The following is a 20,300-nucleotide window of genomic DNA, read 5'->3' on the forward strand; positions in this document are numbered from 1 at the left end:
CTTCTTTTCACAATTGTTATCCGCGGTTCTCGGACAGGCGCATATGATCGCCGTTAGGTTACGGCTCACGAATGCGGGGAAAGAACACCTGATGTGCTATTCACCACCACCATGGCTGATAGCGCAAAAATAAGGCTATCCTGAGTGGACGGCATGGGAGATCGTTCAATTGTTGTGAGAGCTAATAGCTCGTAGCGTTCCCTAAGCCTTGGGGTCGCCATCTAGATGCGCGGAAAGGGTCCGCTAGTATCACCGGCGCCAAGCCGAAAAGAGCAGAAGATGGGGTAGTGCGGTACTCAAGGTCACAGAAAACCTATGGCATCCGATAAATGGTCTGCGATGGACTGTAAGTGGCCGAACTTTATCTGCGAGGGGCAAAGAAATACTGAACATTTACTTAAACGGATTGCTGGACTCCCAAATCTGACTCTTGATAGTTGTCTTGTCATTTGGTATCCGAACATCTTCTCAAAGTGCCCAGATCATAACAGAATTCCATCATGGGTATATACAACAAGCTTGCAGACGACATCAATGAGGTAGATGTCATCATCGCTGGAGGTATGTCTATCATATTCACCCTCATCGATTCCCCCACTGACATCTTTTTGTAGGCGGTACAGCGGGTTGTATCATAGCCGGTCGACTTGCTGAAGATGACCCCTCCCTCTCTATTCTCGTAATCGAAGGGGGCGCGAACAACAAAGATGTCGCCAGCGTTGTCAACCCCGTTTTCTACCTGCAGAACCTACTGCCTGCCACCAAGACCGCTCTCTTCTACAAAGGAAACAAGTCGAAGCAGCTAGCCGATCGCGAACCCATTGTACCTTGCGGTGGTACCTTGGGCGGAGGCAGTTCAATCAATTTCATGATGTACACACGAGCACAAAGATCGGACTTCGATAGCTGGAACACACCTGGCTGGTCAGCTGAGGAAATGTGGCCGCACCTAAAGAAGCTAGAGACCTACCACGGGCCCGGAGCGAAAGAGCACCACGGCCACAGCGGACCAATCCATGTCTCAGACGGAGGTTATCGCGCAAAGGCTGCTGAAGACGACTTCATAAGCGCAGCTGAGAAGGTCGGCTACCCTGAGATCGAAGATCTGCAGAACCTGGACGATAACAACGGTATTGCGCGATGGCAACGCTACGTCTCACCAGAGGGCAAACGCCAAGATACCGCACACACATATCTCCACCCGAAGCTCGAAGATGAGCGGTATTCCAACCTTCACGTTCTCGTCGAATCGAAGGTGGTGCGCGTGCTGTTCGACGAGAACAAACGTGCCACTGGTGTCGAATACACACCAAACCCAGAGTTCCAAGCTGAAATCGGTCTGAGCATGCATCCTGTGAAGGCTGTGAAGGCTCGCAAGTTGGTCGTCGTCACATCTGGTGCTTGCGGTACACCACCCATTCTCGAACGTTCGGGTTTGGGCTCCAAGGAGATCCTCGAACGTGCTGGTGTACCTCTTGTGGAAGAGTTACCTGGTGTAGGAAAGGATTACCAAGACCACCACCTCCTTCTCTACCCCTACAAGACTGCCCTAGCGCCCGACCAAACCATCGATGGCATCCTCAGCGGACGTGCCGACGTTGCCGAGATGATGAAGAACAAAGACCCTATGCTAGGCTGGAACGGCATCGACATATCCTCCAAGCTACGTCCTACCGAAGAAGAAGTCACTTCCCTCGGACCAGAGTTCCAAGAAGCGTGGAATCGCGACTTCAAGGATGCGCCAAACCGTCCGCTGATGCTGTGCGGTCTGGTGTCTTGCTTCCTGGGCGACCCAGCAAGCATACCTGCGGGCCAGTACGTCACAGCGGGTAACTACACCGCGTACCCCTACTCGCGCGGACACATGCACATCACCGGTCCAAAGCACGATGACCCACTAGATTTTGACGTGGGCTTCTTCAATGACAAAGACGACATCGACCTCAAGAAGCAAATCTGGGCGTACAAGAAGCAACGCGAGATCTTGCGACGTACGAAGTTCTACCGTGGCGAGCTGGCTGCGGGCCATCCAAAGTTCGCTGCCGATTCTGCGGTCGCCCTACAAGAGAATGTCGAAGGTCCTCTGGAAGATGTTAAGGACTTGGTCTACAGCAAGGAAGATGATGCTGCCATCGAGCAGTGGCTACGAGAGAACGTCAACACAACGTGGCACTCGCTTGGCACGTGCAAGATGGCGCCGAGAGAGGAGGATGGTGTCGTTGATTCCTCCTTAAACGTGCACGGCGTCAAGGGTTTGAAGATTGCGGATCTCAGTATCCCTCCGGAGAATGTGGGTGGTAACACGAACAATACGGCACTTGTCATTGGTGAGAAGGCGGCGGATATCATCATTAGTGAACTACGGGGAAGCGCCGGTACTCCGTAGGGTGGGATGGGCTGTAGTATGTAAATCAGCGTTGATCAACTTATAAGTTCCTTGCATCCGATGAAGTTCAATCCAGTATGGTCGATGATTTGAGTGTGAGAAGGAGGCTCGTGCTGAACCGTCTCGTGCTCTTCCATTGGGCTACCTATCCTTTGCCCGTCCTACAACCTATATCTAAACCGCCTATTCTCGCGATCTGTCAAGTCAAGGAACTCCTCATTCTCAAGATGCGTCCCATCATCCTCTCGATCCCTCTTCTTGTTCTCCCACATATAGTAGGCTCTCAGCACGAGCGCCATAGCGGCCGCGAATGCGCAAGTCACTACGATGGTGACCTTGGCAGGTATGAAGTCAGGCCCATCGCCTTGGCGGAATGTCAACGGTCCGATGATGTTTCCCAGACAGAAAGACATGAGCAAAATAGCGTTCATGGTTACTTTCTTCGTGTGACCGGCAATGTTCGCAGATACCCAGGAGTATAGGAGTGGTAAGCTGGAGCCAATGCAGTTGGTAAGGTAGTTTCCAATGAGCTTTCCTACTCTGGACTCGCCGGGAAGGAAAGCCATAAGGCAGCCTCCCAGCGCGCCAGGGACAAGCAAGGAGACTACATTCAGTGCGCGTTGGTTGAAACGGCCGGCGAGGTATGTAGCGATGAGGATTGAAATGACACTGACGGCGCCCGAAGGTAGTTGTAGCAAAGCTGTAGTCTTGGAGCTGAAGCCGAATGACTTGATGAGCGTGGCCTGGTAGGAAGACACTGCACCGTTGGGTACGTTGGATGATATGGTGATGATTGATAGCATCCATGTCTGTGGGTCTTTGAAACAGTCAAGCACTTGGTGAAACTTGAAATGCGTGTTCTCGATGCCAGTCTGGTTCTCGCGTAGACGTTCGATGGCCCATACCTTCTCTGCTGGGGTTAGGCGAGAAGACATCGGGTTGTCGGGAAGAAGCAAGACCACTGCGTAAGTCAGTACCGTTTCGAAAGCCAATAGTGATCAACATACCCGTTATGCCGACTGAGACAGTAACCAGGCCCACGACCAAGAACATGATCTGCCAGCTAGTAAACGTGGCACTGTCGTAGTGCTGAAACCCGAAACTGATCAGACTTCCAATAATCGTTCCTGTTCCTGCAGGGGTAGAGGTACGAAGTCAGTATATGTCTCACATACATTTCGTACAGCCAGGACTTACCAACTCCTAGATACCAGATACCGGTTCGCAGCGGTTGTTCTTTCTTCTTATACCACATCGAAGTTATCAGGATCAAGCTGGGCGCGACGGCCGACTCGAAGCAACCCAACAAGACGCGTGTAGCAACTAGAGCGCCATAGTTCTTGCACACACATGTGAGTGCTGTAACGAGACCCCAGAGTATTACGGCTGCGCCGAGGTACTTTGCAGTAGGCAGACGCTGCATACCGTAGCCATGAGGAAACTCGAGTGCGAGGTAAGATACGTAGAAGAAGAGAGCGAGGTTAGAAAACTGCGACGTGTTGATGTTCGCGTCCTCGTAGAGACCCATCACCGCCGCGTAGTTCACTAGTATGAACTGTTAGTATTTTTGCTTGCAGAGTAGTGATGCATCAATGCAAAGAGCTGACATACCTAGTGTCTTGTCCAGATACTGCAAACAGTAACAACACCACATGAGTGGCATGATCATCCAGTCAATCTTTCGAACCAGTCTACGCTCATCTTCTGGCGTGAGAGCACCGACATTGTGTGCATTCTTAAGAAACTTGAGTGCTTCATCGCCGTTGTTGGATGGCTCCTCGACGGTACCAATCTCGACGTCCGAATGCGGTCGCGAAGGAGAAGTGTCGCCCGATTTCGACTCGTGGGCTATCTCTTTCTCCGGGATGCTCATCTTGCCGATATAGAGACGAGGACAGGTAAAGCAGATATTATTCTCGATTGGTTTCCATGTAGCATGTGGTGCGACATGGTATATGTAACGAACCCAGTACCCTACCATCCCAACATCTGCATTGCCGTGTCGCCCCTCACATGCATGCCGACCTCATACCCGGCATACAGCATTACCTATCAAGGAGCATCTATCGAAGATCGCTTCTGCATCCTCAATGCTAGCCAAACATTGTTTCTTCCGACCAGCATCCCTTATCGTGAACCCTGTAGCGACAAGCCGATGAATGCGCGATAGGTCCCAGATCTCTAGCCTGCATCGTAGGCGACACAGCGAGATCTTTCTTCCGAGGAAGAGCCAAGAGTGCTGCGTGTGATAGCAGATTGATAATGTGTAGACGTGATGATGTCAGTGGAGATAGTATCGCGGCTGATAACGCTCCCCGTCGCTTGCGGGGCGCTAGGTGACGTTAGGAAGGTGGTGTGTTGGTCTCTGATGAGGGGTACAACGGTAGCCAACGTCGTGAGCGCCTATGGACTTTATATGTTTAGCAACTGCAAAAGGTAAGAGCGATATCTCGGAAATAAGCCTTGCAGAACGGAAGTGTACGCAAGAACGCACTTATCTTTACCACTTCCTCTTTCACGAACACTCTACATTTCTGTAAACCCTGGACCCCGGGAGAAAGCTTGATGCAGTCTTCATTCTCGCGTATATGCCAGGCGTTTCGCTGGAAGAGCTGGGGATAAATGTATAATGTCTTGCACAAAGAATGTGGATGTCAAACATCGAAAATTGTAGTGTCACTTGAAGGATGTCTCACTACCGATAGAACAGCCATCACGGGGACTGATCAAAAGAGTTGCAATTAAGAGGGCGTCCACGAGGGACGCTCTACAATATCAATTCTGGGTATCAATCTTTCTGACGATCTGTGGCCTCATCCGAACGCCAACAGCAAGAAATTAAACAAGCACACTATCCAGTACACCTTCAATCCAGGCTTCCCAATTTCCCCTCTTCAGCCCTGCCACCCCTTTCGCCGCGGAGCCTTCGTTCTTCCCGACCTCTTTCTGCAGCCCTTCCTTCGCGCCATCACCCTGCGCTTCCCACCACTCTGCCTCGGCTCTGTCTTTGGCCCTCTTGACCACCCTCTCTTCGTCCTCTACGCGGTATAGATCACATCTGTTGCACTCGCCGCATGGCTGTCCGGGCCGTTCACGGAAGTGTCCACAAAAGTGTTGATAGCCCTCATTCGCAAGACCCTGTCGGCAGATGTAGCACATGCTGTACCCACAAAGGCAAACGAGCTTATTGCAGCCCTCGGATTTTACAAAGCCTAGGTTGCATTGAGGACAGGTACGCTTGACTGCGTCTGTGGTAGCACGTTCGAGTGTGAGACGAAGGGACGTGAGCTGGGAAGAGAAACATGTGTGGGGGTCATGCCAGGGAAGGGAGCACGAGAGGCAGGATGCGCGACCGCAGCTTGGGGATAGACACTGAAACCGAAGACCGCGACGCTTTAGGTGGACACGCCTGAGCGCGGATCGAAAGGGTGCGATGACGGGCAGGCGAAATGTGATGGTGACGAAGGTGTAGATAAGAATAAATGCGAAAAGTAAGGCTCGAGTGGCTTGGAAGCACAGCAGCTCGAACAAGGGCACAGAGGCCAGCGAAGCCAGCATGAGTGGGCGGGATTTGAAACGTAGGCTGGCGAAGAGGTTGGTATCTGGAAGCGCGAGGTCATCCAACTCGGCATACGAGCAGAAGGGACACTGTACGAGTGGTAGCTGAGATCTGGTCAGTGCATCGCTAGCGAAGCGCTCGTTGAGTTTGTTCAGGTTGTCCTTTCCATCTTGCTCTTCCAGAAGAGCGCGCTTCACAAACGAGAAGGGTATGCAGCCACGACACTCTTCGGAGCCACCGGTCATAGGCGCTATGCATTTCAGGGTACACCGGTCCGTGTTGATGTTACGCGCCCAGCCCTGGTCGTAGAGGGCAGCGTTGATAGCATGCCGTATGCAACGGAAGCAGATGTAGTGGCCGTCGATATCGCAGGTCGACATCTGCTGAAGCGTGTTGGGTATGAAGCAGCATTCGCAGTCGTACATTTCGCCTTCACGCTCGGCCTCCTCTTCGTTCCATTGCATGGCCAAGTCATAGTCCTGTCGCAATTGCGCGTTCCGGTGTTTCTCATGTTCCGGTACAATGAGTGCGTTGTACAGCTCCTGGTTCAGCTCGTCGCTTCGAGTCTTTACGAGAAGTGGCATAGACGGACGGTTCAGGCGTTCGTCGGCGGGAGTCCATATGACCAGGGGGTGATCACTGGCCGTCGGCGCCTTCCGGCGCATCAGGAAGTTGGTGATGCTGGACCTCCAGCTTCTAGTTGACAGATCCAATAGCGTCGGTCGTGCATGCGTATAGCTGTAGTTGTATTCAGCCAGCACAGCCTTGATGGTTGAGTGGCTCAGGCCTTTGAATTCCTGATACAGCGCTTCTTTGGCAGCCTCTTTATACCGTCGTGACCGGAACTTCTCTTCCAGCGCAAGGGGTATGCCTCGAGTATCCCTCGGTGCGTCTTCTTTGCGGTATTTGTACTTCTGCGCCGTCTCCCGCTGCTCTTCCTGCTCAGCAGGCTTCCTGTACCGGCCCCGCACGTACTTGTCGCCATGCTTCAAGAGCGTCTCGGTGACGACTTGCAGCCTGCTCTCTTCGCTAAAAGTAGACAGCATCTCTCGGAAAACCTCGGGTTGCAGGTCGGGGAACATGTCGGTAAGCGCTTGCAGGGCGGCATTGAGGTCGCGCAGGTCGGGCTCGTCGAGGCCATGACTGTCGATCGAGGGCGGAGGCTGGGCCGCGGGCTGCGTAGCTGCGGAAGCGCGTCGCAGCTTGGGTGGGCGTACCAGGGAGGCGAAGACGGTCGACATTGCAGATAGTGCGCCTAACGCTGCGGCGGAGGAGGTTTGCCAAGCATGCGGAGGCGACAGGCCAAGAGACGTGTGCAGAAGTTAACTAGACATTAAAAGTAGTAGGGGGAAGTAAGAAGCGTAGAAGTGAAGCACCAAGCCCGGAGATGGTCGTGTGCATCGTAGGAATTCAGTTGAAGGATGCTGCCGACTCCGAGAGGAATGACGCGTAACCGATCCAGACCCTGCCAATCATTATCGCCTGCGCACGTGAGACCTGCACCTCCACAAACACCTGGGCACCCCCCTAGATTGTTCGACCCCGGCTTCATCGCCTCCAGTAACATCCATGCCATATGTAAAGGGTCGACTGGTCGGATGATAGGCATATCGGACGCGCTTCATCCTGCGTGTTATCGATGATGATTTCTCCAATGCATAGGCATCCAAGGCTGCGCACTTCTCTTCACCTTCACTCAGCCAATCCAGCAGACTCTGACGGCGCACAGACTTGGCAGTCTCAAACTTAGGCTGTACAAGCATATCCTGATGCGCGCAACAGCTACCCCGCTACACGGGTTCTGCCTTACGGTTGCTACTCGACGCGTGCTACTTCTGTCACGCTGGCATATGAACTCTTAACAAGCCAACAACTCCACTAAACATGTCGCAATCCGTGGCTCAGCCTCCCGCTACGGGACCAGGTACTCTTGACGACGGTGGAATCCCAATAGCCACTGGGGAGCAGAAGTCAGGTCAAAAGGTCGCTCCGATCAAGAAACGCCAACGTGGTAGAAGGCGGTAAGTATTGCGCTGACACTGGTCTGTACGAGTGTACAGACAACTAACAGAAGCGCAGCCAGCACAAGAATCAGGACTCCGCAACAGTGGATTTCGAGAGTTCAGTAGCATCGAATGCGCTACAAGCCCATGAGGCATTTATTGACGGCGATCCCCCTACAAGGGCCGGGACTGCAGACACCAAAGAGGACGATGCTATACGGCCGAAGGCACGAAATGCGCGTCTTTCAAAACTGTGAGTAGGCCAGTCTTGCCCCAATTTTCACACAAGTCTGACTCCACACATAGAGAGCGTGCTAGGCGAAATGGAGCGAAAGCATCTCCGCCCGTAACAACTTCTTTGGCGTCAGCAGAAGTTGCAACAGTGAAGGTACCGGTCAAAGGGAAGCTTCCGATAATACCTCAAGGAGACGCAGTTCCATCAAAGGGATTGAGGCCTCAATCTGCGAGAGCAGGACAACCCCGGGCACAGCTTCCACACCAGGCGCCTTCTTGGAAAACGTCATGGATGTTCCGGGAGACCACCGAGCTGCCCGTTCGCACAATACAGGCAACAACACTGGAGCCAGATGGCACCAAGGTGTCGTCTGAGCGTGGCTTCGAGACCTTGTGTAGCTACAACTGGCAGTGTGATGGATCCATCTATGTACCTGGTGCACCTCCGAGGTGGAACCCTCCACCACTGCCGACCACTCTGGCTCAGGACTCAGGGAGACACTTCGTCGATCAGAACGCATCTCGCGTGCCCAAGTATCCTTTCGAGCCAGCCTTCGCTGCCCTTGCTGTGATGGGTCCCGACGTCGTGCTAGATCAAGTCGACATCATCGCCAACCGCAACAGTCTTCGCAAGCTACTCGATTTTTCGGCTGGGAGGAAACTGGACATTTTCTGCATGAGCTTACACATGGTCGGCAATACGCTCGTTATTAGCCGTAAAGAACGGAACGCTCAGCAAATGATCCATGGTGCACCGAATGCGGGCTACGGACATAACTTCGAGAAGACCTTCACGATGCCTGATCATGGAATGGGGAACTCTAGCAGTCATCACAGAGTCATTCGGTACCATATCGGCCCTTTGAACTGCGTTGTCCGTTTTGAAGTCGATGCGTATTACGATGACCCGGATATCGTCCTTGACTCGAAGTCTAAACAGCCTAGGGATGAGCCCGTTGGAACCGTGAGCGCTGCTATGGCACAACTGAATATTGCAGGCCTGCCACCAACTCAAACTAAACCTCGAAAGACTCCCGCCGATAAGCCTACCGTAGTTGTTGAAAAGGGAATCTTCATCGACCCGTCCAAGCTCGCTGAGATCAAAGCCAAGAAGGCCGCACGTCTTACAGAAGCACTACCGCAGCTTTGGTTCGGCCGTACGCCCTACTTTATGAACGGCAATCATGACAAGGGTACGGTGCACTCGGTGAGCATCAGTGATGCTGAGAAGGAGTACCCCCGATGGGAGGAAGCGAACCAAGACAGACTACGCAAGATGGTGAGTTTGCTTGCAGAACTAAGGGATGCCGTTGCATGTACGAAGGAGTGCGCAGCCGTGCTAGTCTACGATGAGAAAGGTGGGTCGTTGAAGGTATATGCGATGAAGACGAATCATGGCGTACTGCCTAGTGAAACCATCGCGAAGCACTGGACCAACGCTGGAGGTAACGCGGGATAAGAAGTCCTTCAAGCAGCCAGAAGCGGATTCTAAATCTACACATATGGCCCTATAACAATGTCCTGAAAACGCCAATACTGAACACCCCGCTGTGAAATTGGGCAATTCGAAACCCTATCCCGGCACGTCAGTTGGTGCCTCCTGCATCCACTCCCACGTGACTTGAATCCTTCCCTCCGCCTCCGCACCCCAATAATTGGTAAATACACTCTTCTGGATATCTAGGTCCGACACATTACACGCCGCACAGCGATCTCTGACCACAAATTCCTGCTCCACCAACTTCTTACCCTCGTCATCAGCCATCCATGCCCGAATACCTTGATTGCATAGTGCACTTGAACTATCATCCTTAGGCCAATTGACGAGCTTCCCGTCTGGGGTGACACCCTCTGACTTCCATCCATCTTCCAGAATAGAGCCTCCAATCTCTCGGCCAATGTCAAATATTTCCCAGTTTATAGCAACGGCGAAGTCAGTGGCAATCATTCCCGGGAGGCCACATGCTCCTACACCTTCTTCGAAGAGGGTCAACTGTCCGACCTGAGGGTCGGCGGGCACGATGTTAGGAGCTACGTAGCCTGTGGGAATAGCGAAGGGATAGCTGACCGGCCAGTCTCTGGCAAGATGTGGACCTTCGTAGACTGGTGGCGTTCCGACAGCATTACTGGGCATAGTACGTAAGCTACTGTAGTTGGCGGCTTGTGTGCTATAGGTAAGCATGGAAACGGTCCATTCGGCTGGTGGCGTCAGAGATGGGTGAGGTGGTAAAACTCCAAGGCCAGTAGCTGGAGTTGGAGGAGTAGAAACTGGCGAGTTCCCGGGTATGGGTGGAGTGGGGGGGACGGGCGATGGGAGAAGACTGGCGGCGGAGGTAACGAGTGGAGGCTCACTAGCCAAAGCAACGGGACTAACAGAGGGGCCGACAGGAGGAGGGTCTGCATTCTCCACGGCGTTCTGTTGTAGTGAAAAGCTGGGAACATCGGAAGCAATCTGGCCACTATCTGGGGTGACTTCGACGTCTGCACTTGGTGCAGGCTCTTCCTTAGTTATCGATGGTCCGCTATCGAAGGTCTCCATCAAGGACGCGGCAATCATCGTACCTGTGCCGGACACCACCCCTCCTTCTTCCACTCCACATTCATACACCTTTCCCTTGAGAGTGTCTTGGACGTGGCAAAGCAAAGCCAGACTTTGAACATACTTTTCGCCTTCCTTTGCCAAGGCACACAATGCCTTAACAATATTATTTAGCCTCTCGAAAGAGTCCTTGTGGTCGCATTTTGCTCCTTCGTTTATTGCTGGAAATTCCTGCTCGAAGGTATCGCATATGGTCTTGTTAAGCGTTTCGCCCATCTTGACATCCCCAAGTGTCGGGGGTGTTTCTGATTTAACGGAGAAGCACATTTGTATGATTAGTAGTCGGAAATCCCAATATGCTTCCCAGTATGTCTTCATTACCTCTGTACCTGGCAGAGAAGGTGGTTGAGCAGGCACTTCACGGCGCTCATGAATTCTCGAAGGCACGGCGGGATTCGGTTTGCCCATGAAATTCCAATGCTGGGCTTCTCGACGCACCGCGGCATTGCTGCTGGTCGTACTCAGAACCTTTACACTGTAGCTGTTATCCGCGTCATTATTCTTCGTTGTCGCAGTCGGTATGATCAGAGAAGGAAGCAAATGCCGATTTTGCTCGTTATCCCTAGGGAACAGCGGCAAAAAGCGCCGGAGACATAGTAGACTATTCCCTAGATTCGGTACTGCTAGTCGTTCCGCTTGCGCGACGGAAGATGTTGAAACAACTCCAGTCTCTTCACCTGCAGATAGAGTAGCTGAGGTTTCGGTAGGTAGAGGTGTCGTATCTGGACTAGCCGTTGAGTCGGCGGCAACAGAAGAGACTTCCTTGCTGGGGATATCGGTATCATCCCAGGTATCTGTAGAAATGGGTAGACCATCTGTATGGTAAATAGTATTCGTAATGCACTTCGGCCCGGTCTCTGCAGGCTCGGGCTCTGGAGGCTGCGGCGAAGCTGAATCGCTGCCAGCACTCGAAGCTACCATCCTAGATGTTCGAATAGTACTCGTGATCGTCGTTGTCAATGTGGTAGTAATTGTTATAGTAACGTCTTCGCAGTCCTCTGGGTCCTCTCTTGGACCAAGGTATCCACCTTGGTCTAGGTCCAGAAGCGAATCGTAGCGGAGAGAACCATCAGCACGTTGGTCTAGATAGCCGCTCCTCCCAACAAGATCTTCTAGTACAGCTGTACTTTGCATGAAGTTAGAAGATGGGGAGGACGGGCTGCTGAGGGAACTTGATGATTGTACCGAGCTGGACTCGAGGGTGGACGTAGGCGTAGGCGTATGCGTCGGCGTCGGCGTCGGCGTTGAGGACGGGGTCTCGCTCGTTTCAATGGAAGACGTAACAACCACGACACTCGTCGGAACGTGTTCCGTCGATAGAGCAGCATTTGTGACTCTCTCAGAGGCTGGTGACTCCGTCAGAAGCGGCGTTGACGAAGCACTGAACGTCTCGCTTTCCATCGTCGCTTTGTCTTGGTTATCCCCGCTACCATGCTTTACATAACTGAGCGATCCTGTTATTACACCGATAACTACGACGAGAGCTGCCAGGATAAATGTTGCCCAGCACAGCTGAAGTTTTCGCTTTGACATTGCTCCATTGGAAGGTTTTTCGGCCATATCGCTCGATTTTTCGAATTCCTCTGGCGTTGAAGAGTTGAAAGAGACATCAACCAGGCCGCTTGCGTAAGTTTCATCCTTCCTTTTCCTCGCAAGTAGCTGTGGTGAAGCGGGGCGAGGTCTCGAAGTAACATCCTCGAAGATTCTTCTGCCCGCCTCAAGGTGCCCTACTCCTCCTTCATGACCCTTGTCCTCGGTATCGGGGTAAAATGAGCTTCTATTACTGTATCGTCTTGCGTAGATTGTATCTCTGGGGTCCATTGAGTGGTAGTACTGTGGTAGGTCGTCGTCCGTCTCCCGGCTTTGGTCGAATTTCGAATCTTGGAATGGTAGAGGTATCTGGAGAGGACTGACAGGGACTTCGGGAAGTGGTTTCTCAGGGTCCCCCGCCAGGGTTTCGCCATCAAAAGTATCTCGTATGTATGGATCGTCGATCCGCGAGGAGTTCCGTGAGGGGTGACAGTCAGATGATATGGGTCTTCTCAGATCTCTGCCAGAGCTAGTTGATTGGTGTGCGCTTTCTGGTGTTTCGGTACGTCGCGAATGAGAAGTCGCAATGAACGTCGGTTCGGAGATCCCGTCGTTGAAATTAGGGTGGTGTATCTTGAGGCTCCGCTCCCTTGTCGGAGTTCTGGAAGAAGACTCGCTGCTTTTTCTGGCGAGAGGCATGGATACTTACGCACAGTATGGTATATGCCAGTGCGCTGTCAATGAAGATGTAGATTGTCGAAAGGCAGAAAGTTACTGTCAATGTAAACAGGTTCACGTATCAAGCAAAAGGTAGAAGAAGAGTATATCATCAGTGAAATTGGAAAGCATATATATGCCACACCAGCGTGTGAGTAATAGGAAATGCCGTAATGTGTCACAGTCGACTCAACCCTGAGTCATGACTGTGTGACGAGAACCAAGTGACAATGCTCAGGCCCAGGACCACTCCACGTTGACCCTGCCCTTGGCTTTATCAGCCAACTTGTCGAACGCGGAAGGGCTGACATCGATGTCGTCGTAAGCACATCCCATGCCTGGCAAAACATTAGCAACAGCAATATGAAGTGGCGTGAGACGGAGTGTGCCATCCGGAATACTTACACTTGTCGACAATGGTGACAAGGACGCTGGCCTCCTTGCCAGTGCGCTCGTCCACACGGTGGGCTCGAATCTGTTTACCACAAAGTGGGTTGTCGTTGGGGTTGGGAGTTTTGACCTCGTCCCCTGATTAAAACACGATGTTAGTGTGTGTCTCGTAGATGAGTTGACGAAGATCAATACTTACAGCGTCCGTGAGAAACAGCCATGACAGCGTCGTTGTCACCGTGAGTATGACCGCAAGCGCCCAAACCAGGGTTGTAGAACGTCATTTGGCCTTGAGCTAGGGGTCCGATGGCTGGAGACACGGCATTGTTGCTATGGGTGTTGTTAGCTGAGGCTATTGGAAGAAGGCAAAGCACAAAGACTCACTTGGAGGGGATAACCAAGCCTGCTGCGAGACCGATGATGAGAGCCAGAAGGGAGACAAAAGTGATGCCGATCATGATGAGTAGTGTGCGGCGGTTGATGTGGTTGTTAAAGTATCTCTTGTGTCGTGGCCGGAAGTTGTTGTAGTGACGAGAGAGTGTCGAAGCAAAAGAGCTTGTTCTTATACCAGTAAAGATACCACATGTGAGGCCATACCGCCTTCCATTGTGAATTGACTTATCGCCAGGTGAGGGCACCTCACGTGGAGCGGTGACCCTAATGGCATCTTTCGTTCGTTGATCTGAAGGTAAAGGTGCTTCCAATTTCGACCCGATTGTAGTAGTGTTAATGGGCGAGGCCTTCAAGTGCGCCTGGGCTGCTTCTGGAAGCGGCTTCCGTGATATTACTGGAGCATTCATAACTATATATCAAAAGCGCGTAGCGTGTATGTAACGTGAATAGACTATTGGGGGTATCTCAAAGCATGTAAACGTCATAACATATTGAAGCGATTGTCGTCGGAAATGAGTGTATGCCTAGACGGCTGGGACCGACGTGGGTGGAAACGAAGGATTGGGGTGGAGTATGGAGAAGGCGCGAACTTGTGGGTCGCGAGAGTGAAAGGCATCAAGGGGTCAGCGCGGGTCCTTGGCCTTTCGGTGATTCGCTATTCGCCGAGGCTCGTCCGAAACATGGCGACCTCACTTGAACTTGATAGAACACTGTTCAGAACACTGTCCGTAAACTCGCTCATACCGCTATCGCGCTCTCGTTTGAAATCTTAAAGCAATCGGTGATCTGAAATCACGTTTGCTCGGATAACTACAACTTTGGTACCCGTTTGCGAGTCTCGGCTGCTACCAACGCACTTTACGCCGCACCTCGGTACATACACAATCACAGCGCATCGACTCACGAGCCTCCGACTCATACCGCAGATAGAGTCATGGCGGAACAGAGCATCAACATTCCCCAAGTCATCGTTTTCATCGTCGTCACGTTCCTTGCTGTACGATGGTACTTGAGAAAGCCGACGGCGGCGGCCCCAGGCACGCGAGCTGCGGCGAACCGCGCTGCACTCCGCGTGAGCCCTGCGCAAATAGACCAAGTCGCTGAGATGCTGCCGCAGTTGAGCAGACGCGACATCGCATGGGATCTGCAGAGGAATGGCGGAAACGTTGCGGCGACAACGGAGCGGGCCCTGAGCGGGCGAGGGTTAGACACGGTAAGTCTCTTGATCTGAACCCTGTCATGCCGTCGACATATGCTAATACATTCACAGGCACCAGCGTCTTTCCAAGTACCAACACCGGCACCGCGAGTCGCAGCTACACCGGCGCGACCATCCCCAGCCCCAGCGAGACCCGCACATCCCGATCTGATAACACGATACAATCTGTCCTCGAAGCTTAGTCAAGTCTCGCAGCCGGCACAGGAGGAGCAGCCGAAGGCGAAGTCATGGAGTGCGGACAAGAGTGAGAGGCAAGCAAACTTACAAAGACGGCGAGAGGAGATGATTCTGGCAGCACGGAGAAAGCTCGAAGCACAGGAAAAGGCAAAAGCGTCAGGCGCTGCATAGCCACGGCTATATCATGCCGGGAAGAGAAAGAGACGGACAGTGAAGCATGAACGCATGCGCTGGTTGTTATACCCTAGATTGCTTCTACAATATACATTACCGTGTACACCACCAGATTATGATGAGTACTCTATAATTCCCATGGTTTCTTTCTATGAGATCTTCTTCGTATACAACGTATGCAAGACCGCCGACTAGTGACATGATGTGTAGTCTCAGTGGCTTCATGCTACCCAGATTATAATCTTCTTGTTGTAGTAGACATACTTTACGACCAACACGTCGTCAGTTTCTCAGTTTCAACAACACAACAAACAACACTACCCTAGGTCATCATATCAACCGTGTTGCTCTCGATGTCAAAACTCGCATAGCAGAACATGCAGCATGTAATCTCGGTGTCTACAATCTGTGACGTCACAGTGTAATGTGCCAATTATTCCGCTGAAGCTACATATCGATGTGCCGATTTGCAACTAGTAAATGTAAAAAGTTTTTCTATAATTCATCTCTAAACTATCTCAAAGTAATGTAAGCGTACATCGGTGAGCAGTTCTCAATGGAGACGCGGACTTACAGCGGACGGAGTTAAGCCTAAGTCAACCGGCATGACATTATCTAGGCGGCTTCCTGATCAACAACGTATATAGAGGGGTTTGTTTCCGTGGTTCATCAAAATCTGATTGATTCTAATAAGTCCTGCTTGCCTAAAATTACAGGAAGCCTCTCTAACTTTCGTCCAGACTGCGCACTGTCATGTCTTCACCACTACCCTACAATCGCCAGAACGCGCTTGCCTCAACCATCGCAGCAGACAACGCATCAAACATAGCTGGCAAGATCGTCTTGACGACTGGCGTAACGCAAGGCGGCCTAGGAGCAACGTTTGTCGAAGAGATCGCAAAGCACAAACCCGCTCTTCTGATCCTCGCTGGTCGCTCGCCATCCAAGGTCCAAGCCACAGTCGACAAGATCAAATCCAACCCAGCGAGCGCAAACGTCGAAGTGCGTATCTTAACCCTCGATCTGGCATCGCAAGAGCAAGTCCGCGAAGCCGCGAATGAAGTTCTCGCATATCCAGAATCCCACATCGATGTCCTCGTCAACTCAGCAGGCATAATGAAGGGCCCCTACCGTACAACAGTCGACGGTATCGAGAACCAATTCGGATGCAACCACATCGGTCATTTCCTCTTCACCAATCTCATCATGCCTAAGCTCCTTGCTGCCAAGGCACCCCGGATCGTTAACATATCCAGTGATGGTCATCGCTTCAGTGGTGTGCGATTCGACGATCCGAATTTCCAAGATGGCAAAGTGTATGATCAGTGGGAGGCATATGGCCAGAGCAAGACGGCAAACATCTTGTTCTCCTATGCGCTGGCAAAGAAGCTGGATTCGAAGGGTCTGAAAGCGTATAGTCTGCATCCGGGAGTGACGTTGGGAACGTCTCTTGCTGAAAAGTTCGACGATGAAGACATGAAGAGTGTCGGCAAGTTGTCGTTGTTGAGAGTTGACACGATAGCCGTTCTGACAAGCATACAGTGGCCAAGGACAAAGAGATCTGCTGGGCTCGTGAGTTTGACCTGAAGTCGCTCGATGAGTGTGCGGCTACCCATGTTGTTGCCGCCTTCGATACAAGATTGGACAACGACAACGGCGCGTATCTCGACAACGCCAACGTGGCGCCGCAAGAGGTGCAGCCAACTGCGACGAACCCGGAAGACCCAGAGAGGCTGTGGAAACTGAGCGAGAAGCTTGTAGGAGAGGAATTCGTGTATTGAGCAAGTTGCTCTATAGATAGATCACACTATCTGGGTATCGTAAAGCATACCAACGCCATTGCAATGCTATGTTCAGTCGTTATCTGTGCTCATGCCCACTTCAAGCACCTCGTTGCTTCGTGCGCGTCTTTGCACTCCAACCCACACACCCGCGCTCCACACTTGCGACACTTGATTTGTCCCCAGTATCCGCAATTGTCGCAAAACTGTCTCTGTGGTGGACCGCCAGCGGGAGGAGGCGCGGCGTGGCTTGCAGCGTAGGAGAGCGGTGGAGCGGCAAGTAGAGCCTCGAGCTCGGTAGGGTTCAACGGCGCGGGTATGGAATCGTCGATCGAGAGCAGCGCGTCGTCTGCATTTGCGTCCTCGAGACGCGATGGGGTTTGCGCAACGGTTGGAGGCCCTGGCGTTGCTTCTACTGGCGTCGCAGGCACAGAAGCAAACGTGCTTTGCCGTCGCAGGGCTTGCGCTACTCCCCTTCCCCCTGTGGGCTGAGAAACGCTTCCCCTGGACGTAGTTGTCGTTTGTCCTAATTGCGCCTCTTCATCGTCGAGCCAATGCTTGATCTGCCGCTGATACTGTATGATCCTCCTTGCATTTTGTGTCTTGGGCACGCCCGGCTTCCCGGGTATCGTGATAAGCTGCTTGGGGTCGTTGTCGCGCTCTAGTTCGGCTATTCGTCGAGCTATGGCTGTCTGTTGTCGTGCAGAGAGCTCGTTTTCCGCCCGTTGACCGCCGGGTGTTGCTGCGGCGGCGCGCTTCTTGTTCTTGGGGTTGATGGCGACTTTTGAGGGGTCGTAGCCTGTGTCGACGACATATGTCCATCCAGGCGCGACGGTCGCCGTGGAGTTCGGAAGTACTTCGACGTGTGGCATGGTTGAGTTTGGAGTGTAGCAGGTGATGTTGCGGAGAGTCCGGAGGTGTAGAAATCATGGATCACATGCCGACGCGTCAAAGTCCAGATGCCGCGTACCTGCATGATCGATGCGGGGTACGTACACTATCCAGATTACTTCCGATCTTGCCATCATCATGTCGGATGCTAGCCGTGATCATCAAAAGGCTATTGCATCCTCGGCAGATCTTTAATATGTATAGTCCTGGAAAGCCGTAGATCGAACTTGTGACCACTTGCCCGAACAACCCCAGCTACCTAGGTGACTGCACATCGCCCATACAACCAAGCATGGCGCCCGAAAGAAAACCGCCAATTGTGCTTCCACCCACAACCCCACCAAGCGATGTTTCTAAGTCCGCGGCCTTCATCTTCATCCACGGTCTGGGTGACGAAGCAGAAGGACTGGAAAGCGTTGCTCGCCAATTCCAATCCGCGAACAAATTGCCACACATGTCTTGGACTATGCCCAACGCTTTAGAGAACCATGACCTAGCTACTACAGCCTGGTATCTACCCACACGCCTCTCTCCTTATCCACCATCGCGACCTGAGCTCGAAGACGACGAAGACGAAGAGGGTATGATGGCTACCGTGTCCTACGTCACAACACTGATCGATGATCTGGTCGGTCAGGGCGTTCCAACGGAAAGGATCGTCTTGGGAGGATTCTCGCAGGGCCATGCTATGGCACTTTTGACTGGGTTGGTATCAAAGTATGCCGGGAAGCTGGGAGGACTTGTCGGACTATCTGGATACCTTCCTCTGGCGGATCAAATTCCCAGGCTGAGGGAACAAGCTGGGTTACCAAAGGAGGTAAGCAGCACCGGAGAGATATTTCTGGCAAGGGGAACAGGGGATAGATTGGTGCCGAAGCGGTCGCATCGTATATGTTATGAGGCATTATATGAATTAGGGGTCGAAAAGGATAGGGTGACGATTAAAGAATATGAGGGCATGGGGCATGTTATGGCCGGAGCTGAGCTTCGGGATTTGTGTACCTTCCTGGAGAATGTAGTACCGGAGATAGAGTAAGATTGAACATCCGTCGATTTTGGTGACCGCGTTCCGTTATCCGCTACTTTATCATGAGTCCTGCTCCATATCGAAATTGAAGTTACCAAAATACACGCAGAGTGCCTGCGCAAAGTCAGTTTAGAGGTTAGCATCAAGATTTTCTGTGTCTTACCTTGCTAGCACCCATCATAGTATAGTGCGCGACCTCCAGCTTTTTCCCATCTTGTCCGTACCTCGCAATCTGATTAAGATCCGACGTTCTCGGCAGATACAGAACAACCTCTTTGCTGATACTCGTAAAGCTCTTGTAAAGCTTTTCGAGGTTGTACGGCTCCATCTTACTGAGGTCGAAGACGTCTTCCGCACCATACTCGGTTCCTATACACGTCAGCTTATTTCGAATGATGGTGTGGAAAAGAGACAAACCTCCCCATGGCGGACTAGCGAACACAACGACATTGCTTTGACCCGAGAACCTACTCATTGCATCAAAGCAATCTGCGTTGAGCCAAAAGATCTTGTTGCTCACACCATATATTTCGGCATTGTGCTTTGCGCACTTCATCGTTTTGGCATCTTTCTCAATAGCAAACACGCGTTCCCAGCGTCCCGAGCGCGCTAGTGCTATGGCATTACCACCAACACCAGCAAATGCGTCGACGATGACGGTTTTGTCTTTGGGCGCTGACTCAGATATATGGGCTGCGATCTTATTTGCGATGGGTTCTGGTGTCACGCCGAACCAGGCGTCTTCTGTCATCCATATCCCTTGGTCAAACTTTTCCCATATCTTGAACCGCTGGTGCCAATATCTGATATCGTCAGAATTCGAGGATGTCTGGGAGTGGTAGAAATGGGCTGTACTTCTTCAAATGATCGGGAAACTGCTCGACACGCGACCATTGGTCTACGCCTTTCTCACCCGCCGTTTCACTCATATCCCCAGCAAGCGCGATACACTAAGCTGTGAGAGTAGCCTGATTTGAGAAGCCACAGGTCATGGGACTTGACTTTGAAAGATGTGTGGATGATGAGGAAACCGAGCAGATACTGTGGAAGAGTGAGAGCAATCCTGATAAGCCTTACCTGATTAGGAATAGTCCTGACCGACGCGACTGCCTACGCAGACAGTGAAGTGCGATACGTGGCGGTATATGTAATTTGATCACTACAGATGATAATGTTCCGATTTTTGCATCCTGAACTACGACTACCTCCGATTCAACTTT

At 52.1% G+C, this 20,300-nt stretch overlaps 11 protein-coding genes across 11 annotated transcripts; 5 read left to right on the forward strand and 6 right to left on the reverse strand.

The window, feature by feature from the left end:
• Window positions 1-500: 500 nt before the first annotated feature.
• Window positions 501-2,386, forward strand: J4E93_000266 (uncharacterized protein; the record flags this gene model as incomplete). Its single annotated transcript, XM_049338227.1, has 2 exons — window positions 501-561; window positions 615-2,386. 2 exons carry the CDS (start codon window positions 501-503, stop codon window positions 2,384-2,386), a joined length of 1,833 nt encoding a protein of 610 aa, XP_049204112.1.
• A 161-nt stretch (window positions 2,387-2,547) lies between these two features.
• On the reverse strand, window positions 2,548-4,259 carry J4E93_000267 (uncharacterized protein; the record flags this gene model as incomplete). Its single annotated transcript, XM_049338228.1, has 4 exons — window positions 2,548-3,347; window positions 3,394-3,519; window positions 3,584-3,931; window positions 3,998-4,259. 4 exons carry the CDS (start codon window positions 4,257-4,259, stop codon window positions 2,548-2,550), a joined length of 1,536 nt encoding a protein of 511 aa, XP_049204113.1.
• Window positions 4,260-5,224: 965 nt separating this feature from the next.
• Window positions 5,225-7,186, reverse strand: J4E93_000268 (uncharacterized protein; the record flags this gene model as incomplete). The annotated part of the gene is made up of 1 exon (XM_049338229.1): window positions 5,225-7,186. One exon carries the CDS (start codon window positions 7,184-7,186, stop codon window positions 5,225-5,227), a length of 1,962 nt encoding a protein of 653 aa, XP_049204114.1.
• Window positions 7,187-8,474: 1,288 nt separating this feature from the next.
• On the forward strand, window positions 8,475-9,641 carry J4E93_000269 (uncharacterized protein; the record flags this gene model as incomplete). The annotated part of the gene is made up of 1 exon (XM_049338230.1): window positions 8,475-9,641. The coding sequence occupies one exon, from the start codon at window positions 8,475-8,477 to the stop codon at window positions 9,639-9,641; it is 1,167 nt and encodes a 388-aa protein (XP_049204115.1).
• Window positions 9,642-9,755: 114 nt separating this feature from the next.
• Window positions 9,756-11,702, reverse strand: J4E93_000270 (uncharacterized protein; the record flags this gene model as incomplete). The annotated part of the gene is made up of 1 exon (XM_049338231.1): window positions 9,756-11,702. One exon carries the CDS (start codon window positions 11,700-11,702, stop codon window positions 9,756-9,758), a length of 1,947 nt encoding a protein of 648 aa, XP_049204116.1.
• A 1,560-nt stretch (window positions 11,703-13,262) lies between these two features.
• J4E93_000271 (uncharacterized protein) lies at window positions 13,263-13,876 on the reverse strand (the record flags this gene model as incomplete). Its single annotated transcript, XM_049338232.1, has 4 exons — window positions 13,263-13,366; window positions 13,434-13,556; window positions 13,618-13,748; window positions 13,803-13,876. The coding sequence occupies 4 exons, from the start codon at window positions 13,874-13,876 to the stop codon at window positions 13,263-13,265; spliced, it is 432 nt and encodes a 143-aa protein (XP_049204117.1).
• Window positions 13,877-14,745: 869 nt separating this feature from the next.
• J4E93_000272 (uncharacterized protein) lies at window positions 14,746-15,378 on the forward strand (the record flags this gene model as incomplete). Its single annotated transcript, XM_049338233.1, has 2 exons — window positions 14,746-15,024; window positions 15,082-15,378. The coding sequence occupies 2 exons, from the start codon at window positions 14,746-14,748 to the stop codon at window positions 15,376-15,378; spliced, it is 576 nt and encodes a 191-aa protein (XP_049204118.1).
• Window positions 15,379-16,134: 756 nt separating this feature from the next.
• Window positions 16,135-17,162, forward strand: J4E93_000273 (uncharacterized protein; the record flags this gene model as incomplete). The annotated part of the gene is made up of 2 exons (XM_049338234.1): window positions 16,135-16,864; window positions 16,924-17,162. 2 exons carry the CDS (start codon window positions 16,135-16,137, stop codon window positions 17,160-17,162), a joined length of 969 nt encoding a protein of 322 aa, XP_049204119.1.
• An 89-nt stretch (window positions 17,163-17,251) lies between these two features.
• J4E93_000274 (uncharacterized protein) lies at window positions 17,252-18,034 on the reverse strand (the record flags this gene model as incomplete). Its single annotated transcript, XM_049338235.1, has 1 exon — window positions 17,252-18,034. The coding sequence occupies one exon, from the start codon at window positions 18,032-18,034 to the stop codon at window positions 17,252-17,254; it is 783 nt and encodes a 260-aa protein (XP_049204120.1).
• A 311-nt stretch (window positions 18,035-18,345) lies between these two features.
• Window positions 18,346-18,953, forward strand: J4E93_000275 (uncharacterized protein; the record flags this gene model as incomplete). Its single annotated transcript, XM_049338236.1, has 2 exons — window positions 18,346-18,870; window positions 18,918-18,953. The coding sequence occupies 2 exons, from the start codon at window positions 18,346-18,348 to the stop codon at window positions 18,951-18,953; spliced, it is 561 nt and encodes a 186-aa protein (XP_049204121.1).
• Window positions 18,954-19,140: 187 nt separating this feature from the next.
• On the reverse strand, window positions 19,141-20,009 carry J4E93_000276 (uncharacterized protein; the record flags this gene model as incomplete). The annotated part of the gene is made up of 4 exons (XM_049338237.1): window positions 19,141-19,194; window positions 19,244-19,449; window positions 19,498-19,883; window positions 19,936-20,009. The coding sequence occupies 4 exons, from the start codon at window positions 20,007-20,009 to the stop codon at window positions 19,141-19,143; spliced, it is 720 nt and encodes a 239-aa protein (XP_049204122.1).
• Window positions 20,010-20,300: the final 291 nt, after the last annotated feature.

The sequence above is a fragment of the Alternaria ventricosa genome, assembly GCF_023758065.1.
Source record: "Alternaria ventricosa strain BMP 2768 chromosome Unknown scaffold_1, whole genome shotgun sequence".
Taxonomy (NCBI): Eukaryota; Fungi; Ascomycota; class Dothideomycetes; order Pleosporales; family Pleosporaceae; genus Alternaria; species Alternaria ventricosa.